At 42.7% G+C, this 17,085-nt stretch overlaps 1 protein-coding gene across 1 annotated transcript in view; it reads right to left on the bottom strand.

Annotated features, from left to right (window-relative positions):
- Positions 1–17,085, bottom strand: part of LOC147105178 (complement receptor type 1-like) — a 358,655-nt gene that overhangs the window by 170,711 nt on the left and 170,859 nt on the right. The window contains exons 31-35 of the mRNA XM_086011790.1: positions 9,920–10,016; positions 8,885–8,958; positions 6,465–6,650; positions 3,668–3,853; positions 2,574–2,765 (exon numbers count right to left, since the gene is read on the bottom strand). Coding sequence (XP_085867916.1) covers positions 2,574–2,765; positions 3,668–3,853; positions 6,465–6,650; positions 8,885–8,958; positions 9,920–10,016 — 735 coding nt within the window. The remainder of the gene's footprint in view (positions 1–2,573; positions 2,766–3,667; positions 3,854–6,464; positions 6,651–8,884; positions 8,959–9,919; positions 10,017–17,085) is intronic.

Here is a 17,085-nt window from a genome sequence, read left to right as displayed (position 1 = left end):
ATCTCAATGTGATTGGGCAACAAATATCTCATCTTTGGAATTCTCTACCCGATAGGGCTGTGGATGCTAAATCATTGAGTATCTTCAAGGCTGAGATAGGTAGATTGTTAGACTCCCGGGGAATCAAGGGATATGGTGGATCAGGCAGGGAAGTGGAGTTGAGGTTGAAGATCAGCCGTGATCTTATTGAATGGCGGAACAGGCTCGAGGGGCCGTATGGCCGACTCCTGCTCCTAATTCTTATGTTCTCACTACATTTACCAACATTCTTGTCGGCCAATTCATAACCTGCATTACAGCTGCAGCTACTCATCTCCAGATATCTGATGCATCACACTAAGCAGATGAGAGATACCATCACGGATATCCTGCTGCTGCTCCAGCATCTTCAGCTTGAAGACAGGCCTTCTCACCTTGTGCCTCAGTCCTGTGATGTTTTAGGAAGTGTTCCTACATGCCACTTTGGGGTGAACTTTCTCTATTAATAATGCAAGGGAAATGTCCACTCACTATTTCACCATGTTTTCCAGATTAAAAGACAGTGGGCCGTATTTTGCGACCCCTACAGATGCATACGAGGTGCGCACGCGCCCGTAGGGGCCGCGCAGGTGCCGGGTCTAGGCTTGCGAAGCGCATGCGCTAAAACCCGACACTACAGATCCTCCACATCCCCAGGAAAAGGGCCTCTGCGGGTGGGGAGTTGCGCTAATTGCCCAACTTCCGCCCGCTGAAAGACCGTGGAATGCTTACGCCTGTTTTTACCAGCATAAGAATTTTTAAAAATAACATTTTATTTTTTATCACTCACTTATACATCAATAACCCTGTCCAATAAGGTAAGTTAATTTTTATCCCCGTTATAACATAATTGTTTCATTCAAAAAATTAAAATTGTTTAAAATATTTAATTAAATGCCAATTTAATTAATTTTATATATGTAATGTAAAAAAAAAATTCATGTGTTGTGTATTTTTTAAGTCATCCCCATTCATACTTACGACACTTCCATACATACGGAACTCGTATTAATATGAGTGGGGATTCCATTCTTTCAATGGTTGGGCTGGCCCACGTGATCCCTGGGGCGCTTGCGAACCGCATGCACCCCTGGGTTACGTGGGCCTCTGCGCATTTCTATCAGGAGAGGCCTAGGATCGCAAGGTTTCGTATCTCCCGAACCACCAGGTAAATGCATAGAAAATTTGGTGATCGGAGGCATCTGCCCACGGGAAGCGTCCGATCGCAAATTCAGGCTCGAGGTGTGTGCGTGTGTGTGACCACCAAGTTAGAATGTGATATAAACTGGTACGTACAACATTCAAGCTGTAAGGGTTCACTTTGCTCAATTGGTCATTGAAAAGTACTTCAATTTCAGTTTTAAAAAAAACTCTTAAAAAATCATCACCCACATAGTTTGCAAGTAGGTGCCTGGTAAAACTGCACCGCATGTTGCCGTAGGAATAGAATCATTTCACACATGAGTGGGCATATTGTAGCTCGTGCACAGTAGTGACAGCATACTTGAAATATTGAATTAATTTTTATACCAACTAGCACACTATCGATGTTGGAGTGCCCCAAAATTCCGTCTTGTGCCCCTTCTTTTTCTCATCGATACACTGTTCCTCGGTGACAACATTTGTAGGCATGGATTCAACTTCCATATGTATGCTAATACCATCCATTACTACTTCACCACCATGCCTGACTCTGCAATGACCACGGTTGAGCTCAGCTGCTTATCTGACATAGTTAAGGAAGACCTTTCTTCAATTTATCTGCAAGACTGAAGCCATCCTGTTTGGCTCCTGCCAAAGAATCAGCAACCTCCCTGAATTTCATTCTCCTCCCTGACTACCACTCTCTTATCCATCAGAAAGATCACTTATTTCCCCTTCAGTAACGTTACCTGCTTCTACCTCAGCACCACCACCACTGAAATATTTCTCCAGGCTTTTGTCACCTCCTCAATATCAATTATTTCACTCAAGCTTGATCAGCATATTAATGCAACAGTTTCCTATGTGCTGCACTAACACAAGTAATTCAGTGGGGCACAGACACAGATCTAGTTGGATCTTAAACGAGAAAGGAAGAGGAGGGAAGATGAGCATGATTTAACGATGGATCATTAACTATGGATTATGCTGACTATATTTAACAATTCACACTCATTAATATATAGCAATTCATCTATGGCTGACAACATCAGATTATACTGTGCCAAATTACAATTTATATTCTTTTAACAATGATATAAACATAGTTGACATTTTCAGGGTTGTGTTTCAAAATACAAACTGTGAACAAATGGCAAAAATATAGAATTTTTTAAAATTTTTGTAAAGAAAACCTCCCCATCAAGTTGGCATCAGCATCTCTGAATGAATGAAGAAAAAAGTGGTTCCCACTCCTGATCACTAACCATTAGTTCCAGCTTAAGACTTGTGTACTCTAAGGTACTGAAGGTTGCTTGCGCTGAGAGAACTGCACTCCAGCACAAGTCACTTCCTTTAGGAGAGGATGCACAAAGTGAATTAGCAGGGAAAATAAAGTTACACTTATCACTTACGTTCACAAATGGCCTGTAATGGTGTCCAAGTTGAATCAACCTGACAGGTAACAGATGTTGAACTTTCATTTTTCAGTGTGTAGCCCGTATAACAACTGTAATTAACTTCAGTACCAACAGTAAATGAGGTCCGAGAAATTAATCCCTCAGTTGGTGAGCCATTTTCCAATTGTGGAAGCTTACCACAGGAACCTTTAAACATAAGGAGACCAAAATTGTTACTGGCAAAATCTAGCACAGTGAGCAAAAATAAAATTAAGTGTGAAGCTTGAATACGAGGTTGATTATGTACAGTACGTCAAACAGTTCCCAATCGCAGAAGATTTACACAGAATCAGTGGATAAAGCTATTCTAAGCTAAGAATACATTTGGCAGTATTAGTGGATGGATATTTAATACTTCTCTGTCCACATTTATGAAGTAAATTCTGTTTGTTTATGGAAATTTATGTTTATGTAAGACTGTATAATGCGGCAAACTCATTAGCAATGCACTTTACCTTCCACTTCTGGGCTCCTGGCGGATGCTGGGAGGACCCATCAGGAAATTGTGCCCATGATATTGCATCCATTACTTTTAACAAGAATTACATTTATGGTGAAGTATTGCAAAGTGGAAAGTGGTGGTATTGCTGGTGATGGGCCTGAGGGCACCAAAGTGGAGCAGACAGCTCAGGGGAGTTGACGAGTTCTTCAGATCAGGAGGCCAAGTGGACCGCCTGATATTGTGGCAGCTCGGAACTGGCAGCGTGCATTGGTGAGATAGCCCACTGTTACAATGCAATTGAGGCCAGGCCGCCTGCCACGACTACTGAGCGGCTGGTCGCGCGTACTGCCTGCCAGCCACCGGAATTCCACTCGGGTGGTGGGGGGTGCGGAGGGGCGAATTCAACCCTGTGTGAGCGTTTGTGACCAGACATGATAAAAGGGGCCAATGTATGGCGTTAAAACTGCAAGAAAAAAAATCAATGTGCCAATGCAAACTGGGAAAAATCAATCCCAACATTCAGGCGCTAACAGAGTTTCAACAGATTGCAAAAAGCTCCACCCACATCTTTTGATTCCATTCTCAAGTTAAAGGAATGTTTACTCACGTGGTCTGCAGGTTGGTGGTGGTGGTACAAATGTGTTGTTCTCACTACATTCAATGACACTGTTGCCAACCATTTCATAACCTTCATTACAGCTGTAGGTGATCATCTCCCGATGTTTGTATGTAGGTCCAAATCCTGTGACTATGTGGCCATTTGTGAGCAGTTCAGGAGATTGACATCCAACAACTGACAAGAGAGCAATGTTTTAGTTTCCACTAAGAAACTAACTGTACTTATGATACAGAATGAAAGTTTATCTGGCCCACTGCACCTGTTCCCATCGTCATCGAAATAACATCATGCATGTTAATGTCTCATTAAAAAAAATTAGTAAATGTCTGACTTCACTGCATTATCAACTAAATTGTTCCAAATGTTTATCATATTTTGAATTAAAGGCCCCAAGCTCTCAAATTCCCATCCTAAACCTCCCCCACTCAATTCTCTGTAAAGACTCTCATTAAATCTACCTCTTTGACCAAGATTTTGCTCACCTGTCCTAATATCCCCTTATGTGGCTCGATGACTTGCCAGTAGAACTTGAGGGGAGTGGAGGAAATTCTTTTTAAAATTATTAATTTTCTTTAAAGTTTAGTGTAGGTGATTGAGCGAGTATGAGATGATACCAAAGTGGGTGTGGGGGGAGATATTAGGGTTGCGCAGTAAGGGGCAGAGAAGGAGGCAGGGGTAGTGGGACCAGTGGAGAATAGGTGAGCAGCGGAGTGGGGTGTGGGGGGAGAAAGGGTGATGACCAAGAGAAATTACAGTCAGTTTCCCACTGCTGAGAAACTGGCATAAATAATTAAGCAGCCAACAAGGCCCATCCCTCATTTATCAGACCAGTGGCCCAATTCTCTTCATTGCCTCTCGTGAACTTCCATTGCCCCACTTGGTCTTCCATTGCTCCCCTTCTCTTTGTCACTTCATGCCTTGCACCAACCGGCAGAGCGCACAACAACATCGCCCTATTCTGAGTCATCTTGTCCCCAGCCTGCTTCTCCTGCCTCTATTCTTGCTACTCCTGTTCTACCTCATTCCTCCATCCATACTGCTCCCACTTTTCATTCACCTGGCACTTCCCACCCTCTCCTTACCGCCACTCGCCGCTCACTGCCACTTGCACTTTTCCTTTACAAGTCACCTCCACCTCCCAGATCTCCCACGGCTCAACGTCACAAATCTACCACTTCCTGTCTGATAAAAATCTACTAAAACTACCACCTCCTAAACTTCCCACTACTCACCAAAACTCTGTTCCTTGCTCCAACACTACCATTAGCAATATGGCTTGTAGAAGGAGTAGGATTGATTTGATGTGTAGCCATTTTTCATTACACACACTATGGTCCTTTAACATACAATGTTGAATCAAAACATTGAATAACTGGTTCCTCCCATGCTAATGTTAGGTTTCCAACTATTTTCTTACTAGTGAGAGGCTAGGTGTTGTGGAGGAGCGAAGGGATTAAGGTGCCCAGGTACATAGATCACTAAAAACAGCACAGGTACAAAAGGTAAACAAAAAGGTTAATGAAATGTTGGCCTTTATTTCAAGGGGGTTGGAATTCAAAAGTGAGGATGTGATGCTTCAATTTTATAGATCGTTGGTCAACCCTCACTGGAGCACTGTGTTCAGTTTTGGGCACTGGACCTCTGTAAAGATATATTGGCTTTGGAAGGGATATGGTGCAGATTCACCAGAATGATACCAGGACCTAAAGCATTAAATTAAGATGATAGGTTGTGTTATAAATCTCATCATTCATCAAGAAACTACTCGTGAAATAACGCTGGACGGCCAGCTTGTGGCACCGTCCAAGGAGTATAAATACTCGGGCGTGGGCCCAGCTTGTCAGGGACATTTTGTAAGACAAGGAACTAGTGAAGTACAACTAGACCCCCATGTTCTGAATCAACTTGATTAAAGCCTTGCTTTATGCTCAAACCAAGTGTGTCGTGAGTTTTATTAACTCAGGTTGCATAAATGTTGTCTCTATTTCCTTAAGTTTAGAAGGTTGAGGGTGATCTAATTGAGGTATTTTAAATGATTTAGGGATTCGATTGCGGAGATACAGAGAAATTATTTCCCGTGGTGGAGAAAACTAAACAATGGGCGCACCATCGTAAAATCAGAGCTAGGCCATTTAGGAATGAAATGAGGAAGCGCTTTTTCCACAGAAATAGTCATCGAAATCTGGAACTCTGCCCTATATGTGTGCTTGTGGCCACAAAATTAAGACATGATAAAAGAAACAAAAGTATGGCATTAAAGCATTCAGCTTCCTCTGCTCATTGGCTCACTGAAAATTATTCCCATTTATTTTATTAAGAACAGCAAGAAAAAAAATTATTGCAATGCCAAATGGGAAACATCAATCACAATATTCAGATATTTACATAGTTTCAACAGATTTGCAAAATGTTCCCCCTACATATTTTGATTCCATTCTCAGGTGTCTTCAACAGCTCTTCCAAACCCACAAACCCTACCACCTAGAAGAACAAGGGCAGCAGCTGCATGGGAACACCATCAACTCCACACTGCCCTCCAAGTCACACACCATCCTGACTTGGAAATATGTCGCTCTTCCTTTATCATCGCTGGGTCAAAATCCTGGAACTCCGCCCCGAACAGCACTGTGGGAGTCCCTTCACCACACGGACTGCAGCGACTTAAGAAGGCAGCTTACCACCACCTGCTCAAGGAAATTAGGGATGGGCAATAAATGCTGGTCTTGACAGTGACAGCCGCATCCCATAAATGAATAAGAAAAAAGTTTAAGAAATGTTTACTCACATGGTCTGCAGGTAGGTGGTGGTGGTACAAATGTGTTGTTCTCACTACATTCAATGACATAGTTGCCAACCATTTCATAACCGTCATTACAGCTGTAGGTGATCGTCTCCCGATGTTTGTATGTAGGTCCAAAGCCTGAGACTATGTGGCCATTTGCGAGCAGTTCAGGAGATTGACATCCAACAACTGACAAAAGAGCAAAGTTTTAGTCTCCATTAAACAATTAACTGTTCTTATGGTGCTGATTGAAAGTCCATTTGGTTCATGACTCATGTTCCCAACTTCATAGAAATATTATCCTTGTTAATGCATCATTAAAAACCAATGAGTTAATCTATAAAATAATACACGGTGGACGAGATATAAACTGAAAACAAATTCTGAACTTGATTACAGAAGAAATAAATCAAGAGGAAAAAAGACCAACTTCTACAGCAATTACTGACGATTCCAGTGTTCAGCTCTATTCATAACTTCCCTGACAAAGAAGCAGCCAATCCCAGCCTACAACATTCCGACGTGAGCTGACATGTGGCAGGTAACATTCATGCCACTCGCCTGGATGGGTGCCACCACAACAACATTCAAGAAGCTGAACAATATCCAAAACTTGATTGGTACCCTTGCCACTGAACTCAATATCCACCCCCTCCATCACCGAAGTTTGCATGTAAATCAGAACTGTTAGTAGAGTTGCTCAAGTATAGGATGGTGCCACACATGAATATTTAACATTAACTATTAATTACCTATGTTTTCAGCATCCCAACTACTGTATGAGACGTCATCACCTGCAATATGGAGTGGGCCTTTGGCGTAGCGGTAGCATCCCCGCTGCTGGGCCAGAAGGCATAGGGTTTCGAACCCCGCTCCAGACAGTCCCGGCAAGTGGAGTTGGAGCTCCGGCTCTAAATTCTGGGTTGACATCCAGCGGGATACTTGCGTCCATACGACTAACCACCCTAATGGCTGGTACGAAGATCGTTATGGTCACGGAAGGAGCGTTAATCGCGGCCAGAAATCCTTCCACCACTTCATACAGTTCCCCAAAGGCAACAGTGTGAAGACACGTACGACGACCTGCAATATGACTTTATTCTCACAGGCAGGTTGTGTTGCAGTTTCACACACTAGCAACTGGGTTAAAGGGAGGGTTCAACCCTCCGGGAGGGGCCTGGAGACTCCAGGAATTAAAGATTAATCTCCTGGACACTGCAGCCAGCAACCCAGGAGGAAGATTACAGGGGCATTAAAAAAAGTGAATTTTGCTACCATTCCACATTCCTAGTGCTCTCCATAGAGAGGTGTTGGACATATCCCGATACTAGGTGGAAGATTATCACGTGTGATGGCCAGGGGAAAATTTAATTGAGTTCGAGTCCTGAACAGACAGTAGATTAAGAGCTTCAGGGATTAATCTCAGTCAGGTCAATGGCACAGCACACTGATGAACCAATACATGCAATTCAGAGCAGGCCATGGGCATTCTTCACTGACGTTTCCTTTCTGCCCCCTCCCAATAATCCTCGCAACAACCTAATCAACTTATCTCAGCTACATTTTGTTTTTAAGGTGAGCAGGTAAACAGAAAAAGTGATGAATACAGAGAAGCCAGGGTGAACCGTGAACACTGGAAGGTTAGTTGCTTGCCACTTAGGGTACAGCACATGTCACAGGATTGTAAAATCTGAAACATTAAATAAAAGGGAGGAAATTTACAAAGTGTTTACAGCACTGAACAGGCCATTCGGCCCAACAGGCCGGTGTTTATGCTCCACACGAGCCTCTTCCACCCCTCTTCATCGAACCCCATCAACATATCGTTCTATTCCTTTTTCCCTCATCTGCTTATCTAACTTCACTTAAATGCATCAACCCCGTTCGCCTCAGCTACTCCTTGTGATAGCGAGTTCCACCTACTTATTTAAATAGCACAAATTAATTGGGAATTAAGTTGTATTAATTAAGTAAACTTTGGTTGACTAATTTCTTTCCCCAAACAAAAACATCCATCCCTTTAATTACAGCTCAATTTGGCAATTACAGCACAGTAACTGCACCAGAAGCAAATTCCTGTGGAATTGATATTGAAAGTATTAATCCAAGTACATTTACACTTTGACTGAAAAAGCACATTTTAAAAACAAAATCGACAATTGTTACTTTTCTTCCTTCATCAGCAGTCGAACTATTTATCACCGTGGGAATGGAAATCAATTAATAAATTGAAAAGAAAATGCCAAGCAGCCCATGAATCCTATTCCTTCTCCTGGCCATGTACAATCGCACCATTACAATTCTGACAATCATTCACTGTAAAGCTAATTGGGGTACTTTATAAAACATTATACAATATTTTAGAACTTGACGTAATTGTTTGGCACAGAAAGTGAAGCCAGACATTTGGAGCCCTAACTTACATTCACAGGTTGGGGCCTGGCCATCCCAGCCATCAGCTGTACACAACCGATAGTTCCGACCCACCATTCGGTACCTGGAGAAACAGAAACATGCTAGTCAGGGTCCTGGGTTACATTAGCACAGGGGCACATTGAAAATCAAGACATATTATACTATTACTGGACGAAGTGTTGGTCAGAAATCATATGGAAGAGCAAACGTATTTCAGGTCAGCTCGTCTTAGGAAGGATATTGGTGCTTCTTGGCTCACAGAGCTGAATTGCAGTTTTGAGGAACCAGCAGGCACAAACCTCCAATGTTGAACTCAAATTATAGATCTACAGATCAATCATAAATTAAATATTGCAATTGTTCTCGAAGAAGCTAAGTGACAGGAGCTTGACCAGTCGGTGAAATTTGGACAGCATCAATAGCCCAGAATTTAGCACTAATTGGACAATTCTTCTTCTTCTTAGGCAGTCCCTCGGAACCGAGGATGACGTGCTTCCACATTAAAAATGAGCTCTCAGGTGACTGATGAGTCCAATGCGGGACCGACAGTCTCTGTCACAGGTGGGGCAGACGGTGGTTGAAGGGGCGGGTGGGTGGAGTGCTTGGGTTGACGTGCACTCCATCCGCTGTTTGCGCTTTGCTTCCGCTTCCTCCTGGCGAAGAGACTCGAGGTATTCAGTGCCTTCCCGGATGCTTCTCCTCCACTTTGTGCAGTCTTGGGCCAGGGATTCCCAGGTGTCCGTGGGGATGTTGCACTTTTTCAAGGAGGCTTTGAGGGTGTCCTTGGACAATTACATGACTGGTGAGAGTAGAATGTGTAAAGGTACTGCCCATAGTGTTACATTCAGTTACAAGCCTCACACGGTAGCCACAGTGACGGCTGTCTTCAAAAATGTAAACAACAGGTAATGGTTGTCTTGGGTTGGGTAAGTGGCATTGTTGCACCAACATGGAGATGCTGTGGACTGCTGTCACCACATTCACAGCATTTTAAAAATAAATCTTCACCAAACTATTCAGCAATCTGAGTAAGGACAACTCACCCTTCATTACAATAAAGAGTAACCTTGCTTCTAAATGTAGTTTTTGGTGCCTCATAATACCCATTCAGAATCTCTCCTGGATTACCACAGTTCAATGCTAGATAGAAAAAATGGCAAAGGTAGAAATATTACAAAATACCAGGAGCTCAAATGATTTCTTTCAACGTATTTCTTTGGAATTAATATATGAAACTGCTACCAACTTCTCCTAATTCTGGAAGTCACTTTGAAAATGTTGGCAAAATATACACAAGATTCACTCAACGGTGCAATATCCCTTATTAATAGGGCTCTGCCTTCAATCTCCCTCTGCATGCATCTAGGAGTATCTTTACCAGCAGTCCAAAACACAAGGGCCTAGAAATTCAGTTGTGGAGCTCACGTTTTTAGGCACTAAAAAGCCTCTCAAGCCTCCAACATGGCAGGCAGGAAGCATCTCAATGTGATTGGGCAACAAATATCTCATCTTTGGAATTCTCTACCCGATAGGGCTGTGGATGCTAAATCATTGAGTATCTTCAAGGCTGAGATAGGTAGATTGTTAGACTCCCGGGGAATCAAGGGATATGGTGGATCAGGCAGGGAAGTGGAGTTGAGGTTGAAGATCAGCCGTGATCTTATTGAATGGCGGAACAGGCTCGAGGGGCCGTATGGCCGACTCCTGCTCCTAATTCTTATGTTCTCACTACATTTACCAACATTCTTGTCGGCCAATTCATAACCTGCATTACAGCTGCAGCTACTCATCTCCAGATATCTGATGCATCACACTAAGCAGATGAGAGATACCATCACGGATATCCTGCTGCTGCTCCAGCATCTTCAGCTTGAAGACAGGCCTTCTCACCTTGTGCCTCAGTCCTGTGATGTTTTAGGAAGTGTTCCTACATGCCACTTTGGGGTGAACTTTCTCTATTAATAATGCAAGGGAAATGTCCACTCACTATTTCACCATGTTTTCCAGATTAAAAGACAGTGGGCCGTATTTTGCGACCCCTACAGATGCATACGAGGTGCGCACGCGCCCGTAGGGGCCGCGCAGGTGCCGGGTCTAGGCTTGCGAAGCGCATGCGCTAAAACCCGACACTACAGATCCTCCACATCCCCAGGAAAAGGGCCTCTGCGGGTGGGGAGTTGCGCTAATTGCCCAACTTCCGCCCGCTGAAAGACCGTGGAATGCTTACGCCTGTTTTTACCAGCATAAGAATTTTTAAAAATAACATTTTATTTTTTATCACTCACTTATACATCAATAACCCTGTCCAATAAGGTAAGTTAATTTTTATCCCCGTTATAACATAATTGTTTCATTCAAAAAATTAAAATTGTTTAAAATATTTAATTAAATGCCAATTTAATTAATTTTATATATGTAATGTAAAAAAAAAATTCATGTGTTGTGTATTTTTTAAGTCATCCCCATTCATACTTACGACACTTCCATACATACGGAACTCGTATTAATATGAGTGGGGATTCCATTCTTTCAATGGTTGGGCTGGCCCACGTGATCCCTGGGGCGCTTGCGAACCGCATGCACCCCTGGGTTACGTGGGCCTCTGCGCATTTCTATCAGGAGAGGCCTAGGATCGCAAGGTTTCGTATCTCCCGAACCACCAGGTAAATGCATAGAAAATTTGGTGATCGGAGGCATCTGCCCACGGGAAGCGTCCGATCGCAAATTCAGGCTCGAGGTGTGTGCGTGTGTGTGACCACCAAGTTAGAATGTGATATAAACTGGTACGTACAACATTCAAGCTGTAAGGGTTCACTTTGCTCAATTGGTCATTGAAAAGTACTTCAATTTCAGTTTTAAAAAAAACTCTTAAAAAATCATCACCCACATAGTTTGCAAGTAGGTGCCTGGTAAAACTGCACCGCATGTTGCCGTAGGAATAGAATCATTTCACACATGAGTGGGCATATTGTAGCTCGTGCACAGTAGTGACAGCATACTTGAAATATTGAATTAATTTTTATACCAACTAGCACACTATCGATGTTGGAGTGCCCCAAAATTCCGTCTTGTGCCCCTTCTTTTTCTCATCGATACACTGTTCCTCGGTGACAACATTTGTAGGCATGGATTCAACTTCCATATGTATGCTAATACCATCCATTACTACTTCACCACCATGCCTGACTCTGCAATGACCACGGTTGAGCTCAGCTGCTTATCTGACATAGTTAAGGAAGACCTTTCTTCAATTTATCTGCAAGACTGAAGCCATCCTGTTTGGCTCCTGCCAAAGAATCAGCAACCTCCCTGAATTTCATTCTCCTCCCTGACTACCACTCTCTTATCCATCAGAAAGATCACTTATTTCCCCTTCAGTAACGTTACCTGCTTCTACCTCAGCACCACCACCACTGAAATATTTCTCCAGGCTTTTGTCACCTCCTCAATATCAATTATTTCACTCAAGCTTGATCAGCATATTAATGCAACAGTTTCCTATGTGCTGCACTAACACAAGTAATTCAGTGGGGCACAGACACAGATCTAGTTGGATCTTAAACGAGAAAGGAAGAGGAGGGAAGATGAGCATGATTTAACGATGGATCATTAACTATGGATTATGCTGACTATATTTAACAATTCACACTCATTAATATATAGCAATTCATCTATGGCTGACAACATCAGATTATACTGTGCCAAATTACAATTTATATTCTTTTAACAATGATATAAACATAGTTGACATTTTCAGGGTTGTGTTTCAAAATACAAACTGTGAACAAATGGCAAAAATATAGAATTTTTTAAAATTTTTGTAAAGAAAACCTCCCCATCAAGTTGGCATCAGCATCTCTGAATGAATGAAGAAAAAAGTGGTTCCCACTCCTGATCACTAACCATTAGTTCCAGCTTAAGACTTGTGTACTCTAAGGTACTGAAGGTTGCTTGCGCTGAGAGAACTGCACTCCAGCACAAGTCACTTCCTTTAGGAGAGGATGCACAAAGTGAATTAGCAGGGAAAATAAAGTTACACTTATCACTTACGTTCACAAATGGCCTGTAATGGTGTCCAAGTTGAATCAACCTGACAGGTAACAGATGTTGAACTTTCATTTTTCAGTGTGTAGCCCGTATAACAACTGTAATTAACTTCAGTACCAACAGTAAATGAGGTCCGAGAAATTAATCCCTCAGTTGGTGAGCCATTTTCCAATTGTGGAAGCTTACCACAGGAACCTTTAAACATAAGGAGACCAAAATTGTTACTGGCAAAATCTAGCACAGTGAGCAAAAATAAAATTAAGTGTGAAGCTTGAATACGAGGTTGATTATGTACAGTACGTCAAACAGTTCCCAATCGCAGAAGATTTACACAGAATCAGTGGATAAAGCTATTCTAAGCTAAGAATACATTTGGCAGTATTAGTGGATGGATATTTAATACTTCTCTGTCCACATTTATGAAGTAAATTCTGTTTGTTTATGGAAATTTATGTTTATGTAAGACTGTATAATGCGGCAAACTCATTAGCAATGCACTTTACCTTCCACTTCTGGGCTCCTGGCGGATGCTGGGAGGACCCATCAGGAAATTGTGCCCATGATATTGCATCCATTACTTTTAACAAGAATTACATTTATGGTGAAGTATTGCAAAGTGGAAAGTGGTGGTATTGCTGGTGATGGGCCTGAGGGCACCAAAGTGGAGCAGACAGCTCAGGGGAGTTGACGAGTTCTTCAGATCAGGAGGCCAAGTGGACCGCCTGATATTGTGGCAGCTCGGAACTGGCAGCGTGCATTGGTGAGATAGCCCACTGTTACAATGCAATTGAGGCCAGGCCGCCTGCCACGACTACTGAGCGGCTGGTCGCGCGTACTGCCTGCCAGCCACCGGAATTCCACTCGGGTGGTGGGGGGTGCGGAGGGGCGAATTCAACCCTGTGTGAGCGTTTGTGACCAGACATGATAAAAGGGGCCAATGTATGGCGTTAAAACTGCAAGAAAAAAAATCAATGTGCCAATGCAAACTGGGAAAAATCAATCCCAACATTCAGGCGCTAACAGAGTTTCAACAGATTGCAAAAAGCTCCACCCACATCTTTTGATTCCATTCTCAAGTTAAAGGAATGTTTACTCACGTGGTCTGCAGGTTGGTGGTGGTGGTACAAATGTGTTGTTCTCACTACATTCAATGACACTGTTGCCAACCATTTCATAACCTTCATTACAGCTGTAGGTGATCATCTCCCGATGTTTGTATGTAGGTCCAAATCCTGTGACTATGTGGCCATTTGTGAGCAGTTCAGGAGATTGACATCCAACAACTGACAAGAGAGCAATGTTTTAGTTTCCACTAAGAAACTAACTGTACTTATGATACAGAATGAAAGTTTATCTGGCCCACTGCACCTGTTCCCATCGTCATCGAAATAACATCATGCATGTTAATGTCTCATTAAAAAAAATTAGTAAATGTCTGACTTCACTGCATTATCAACTAAATTGTTCCAAATGTTTATCATATTTTGAATTAAAGGCCCCAAGCTCTCAAATTCCCATCCTAAACCTCCCCCACTCAATTCTCTGTAAAGACTCTCATTAAATCTACCTCTTTGACCAAGATTTTGCTCACCTGTCCTAATATCCCCTTATGTGGCTCGATGACTTGCCAGTAGAACTTGAGGGGAGTGGAGGAAATTCTTTTTAAAATTATTAATTTTCTTTAAAGTTTAGTGTAGGTGATTGAGCGAGTATGAGATGATACCAAAGTGGGTGTGGGGGGAGATATTAGGGTTGCGCAGTAAGGGGCAGAGAAGGAGGCAGGGGTAGTGGGACCAGTGGAGAATAGGTGAGCAGCGGAGTGGGGTGTGGGGGGAGAAAGGGTGATGACCAAGAGAAATTACAGTCAGTTTCCCACTGCTGAGAAACTGGCATAAATAATTAAGCAGCCAACAAGGCCCATCCCTCATTTATCAGACCAGTGGCCCAATTCTCTTCATTGCCTCTCGTGAACTTCCATTGCCCCACTTGGTCTTCCATTGCTCCCCTTCTCTTTGTCACTTCATGCCTTGCACCAACCGGCAGAGCGCACAACAACATCGCCCTATTCTGAGTCATCTTGTCCCCAGCCTGCTTCTCCTGCCTCTATTCTTGCTACTCCTGTTCTACCTCATTCCTCCATCCATACTGCTCCCACTTTTCATTCACCTGGCACTTCCCACCCTCTCCTTACCGCCACTCGCCGCTCACTGCCACTTGCACTTTTCCTTTACAAGTCACCTCCACCTCCCAGATCTCCCACGGCTCAACGTCACAAATCTACCACTTCCTGTCTGATAAAAATCTACTAAAACTACCACCTCCTAAACTTCCCACTACTCACCAAAACTCTGTTCCTTGCTCCAACACTACCATTAGCAATATGGCTTGTAGAAGGAGTAGGATTGATTTGATGTGTAGCCATTTTTCATTACACACACTATGGTCCTTTAACATACAATGTTGAATCAAAACATTGAATAACTGGTTCCTCCCATGCTAATGTTAGGTTTCCAACTATTTTCTTACTAGTGAGAGGCTAGGTGTTGTGGAGGAGCGAAGGGATTAAGGTGCCCAGGTACATAGATCACTAAAAACAGCACAGGTACAAAAGGTAAACAAAAAGGTTAATGAAATGTTGGCCTTTATTTCAAGGGGGTTGGAATTCAAAAGTGAGGATGTGATGCTTCAATTTTATAGATCGTTGGTCAACCCTCACTGGAGCACTGTGTTCAGTTTTGGGCACTGGACCTCTGTAAAGATATATTGGCTTTGGAAGGGATATGGTGCAGATTCACCAGAATGATACCAGGACCTAAAGCATTAAATTAAGATGATAGGTTGTGTTATAAATCTCATCATTCATCAAGAAACTACTCGTGAAATAACGCTGGACGGCCAGCTTGTGGCACCGTCCAAGGAGTATAAATACTCGGGCGTGGGCCCAGCTTGTCAGGGACATTTTGTAAGACAAGGAACTAGTGAAGTACAACTAGACCCCCATGTTCTGAATCAACTTGATTAAAGCCTTGCTTTATGCTCAAACCAAGTGTGTCGTGAGTTTTATTAACTCAGGTTGCATAAATGTTGTCTCTATTTCCTTAAGTTTAGAAGGTTGAGGGTGATCTAATTGAGGTATTTTAAATGATTTAGGGATTCGATTGCGGAGATACAGAGAAATTATTTCCCGTGGTGGAGAAAACTAAACAATGGGCGCACCATCGTAAAATCAGAGCTAGGCCATTTAGGAATGAAATGAGGAAGCGCTTTTTCCACAGAAATAGTCATCGAAATCTGGAACTCTGCCCTATATGTGTGCTTGTGGCCACAAAATTAAGACATGATAAAAGAAACAAAAGTATGGCATTAAAGCATTCAGCTTCCTCTGCTCATTGGCTCACTGAAAATTATTCCCATTTATTTTATTAAGAACAGCAAGAAAAAAAATTATTGCAATGCCAAATGGGAAACATCAATCACAATATTCAGATATTTACATAGTTTCAACAGATTTGCAAAATGTTCCCCCTACATATTTTGATTCCATTCTCAGGTGTCTTCAACAGCTCTTCCAAACCCACAAACCCTACCACCTAGAAGAACAAGGGCAGCAGCTGCATGGGAACACCATCAACTCCACACTGCCCTCCAAGTCACACACCATCCTGACTTGGAAATATGTCGCTCTTCCTTTATCATCGCTGGGTCAAAATCCTGGAACTCCGCCCCGAACAGCACTGTGGGAGTCCCTTCACCACACGGACTGCAGCGACTTAAGAAGGCAGCTTACCACCACCTGCTCAAGGAAATTAGGGATGGGCAATAAATGCTGGTCTTGACAGTGACAGCCGCATCCCATAAATGAATAAGAAAAAAGTTTAAGAAATGTTTACTCACATGGTCTGCAGGTAGGTGGTGGTGGTACAAATGTGTTGTTCTCACTACATTCAATGACATAGTTGCCAACCATTTCATAACCGTCATTACAGCTGTAGGTGATCGTCTCCCGATGTTTGTATGTAGGTCCAAAGCCTGAGACTATGTGGCCATTTGCGAGCAGTTCAGGAGATTGACATCCAACAACTGACAAAAGAGCAAAGTTTTAGTCTCCATTAAACAATTAACTGTTCTTATGGTGCTGATTGAAAGTCCATTTGGTTCATGA

This window comes from Somniosus microcephalus, chromosome 18, assembly GCF_052327205.1.
Source record: "Somniosus microcephalus isolate GS21.2 chromosome 18, FLI_Smic_1.0, whole genome shotgun sequence".
Lineage (NCBI taxonomy): Eukaryota > Metazoa > Chordata > Chondrichthyes > Squaliformes > Somniosidae > Somniosus > Somniosus microcephalus.
This window is presented reverse-complemented; position numbering and strand designations above follow the sequence as displayed.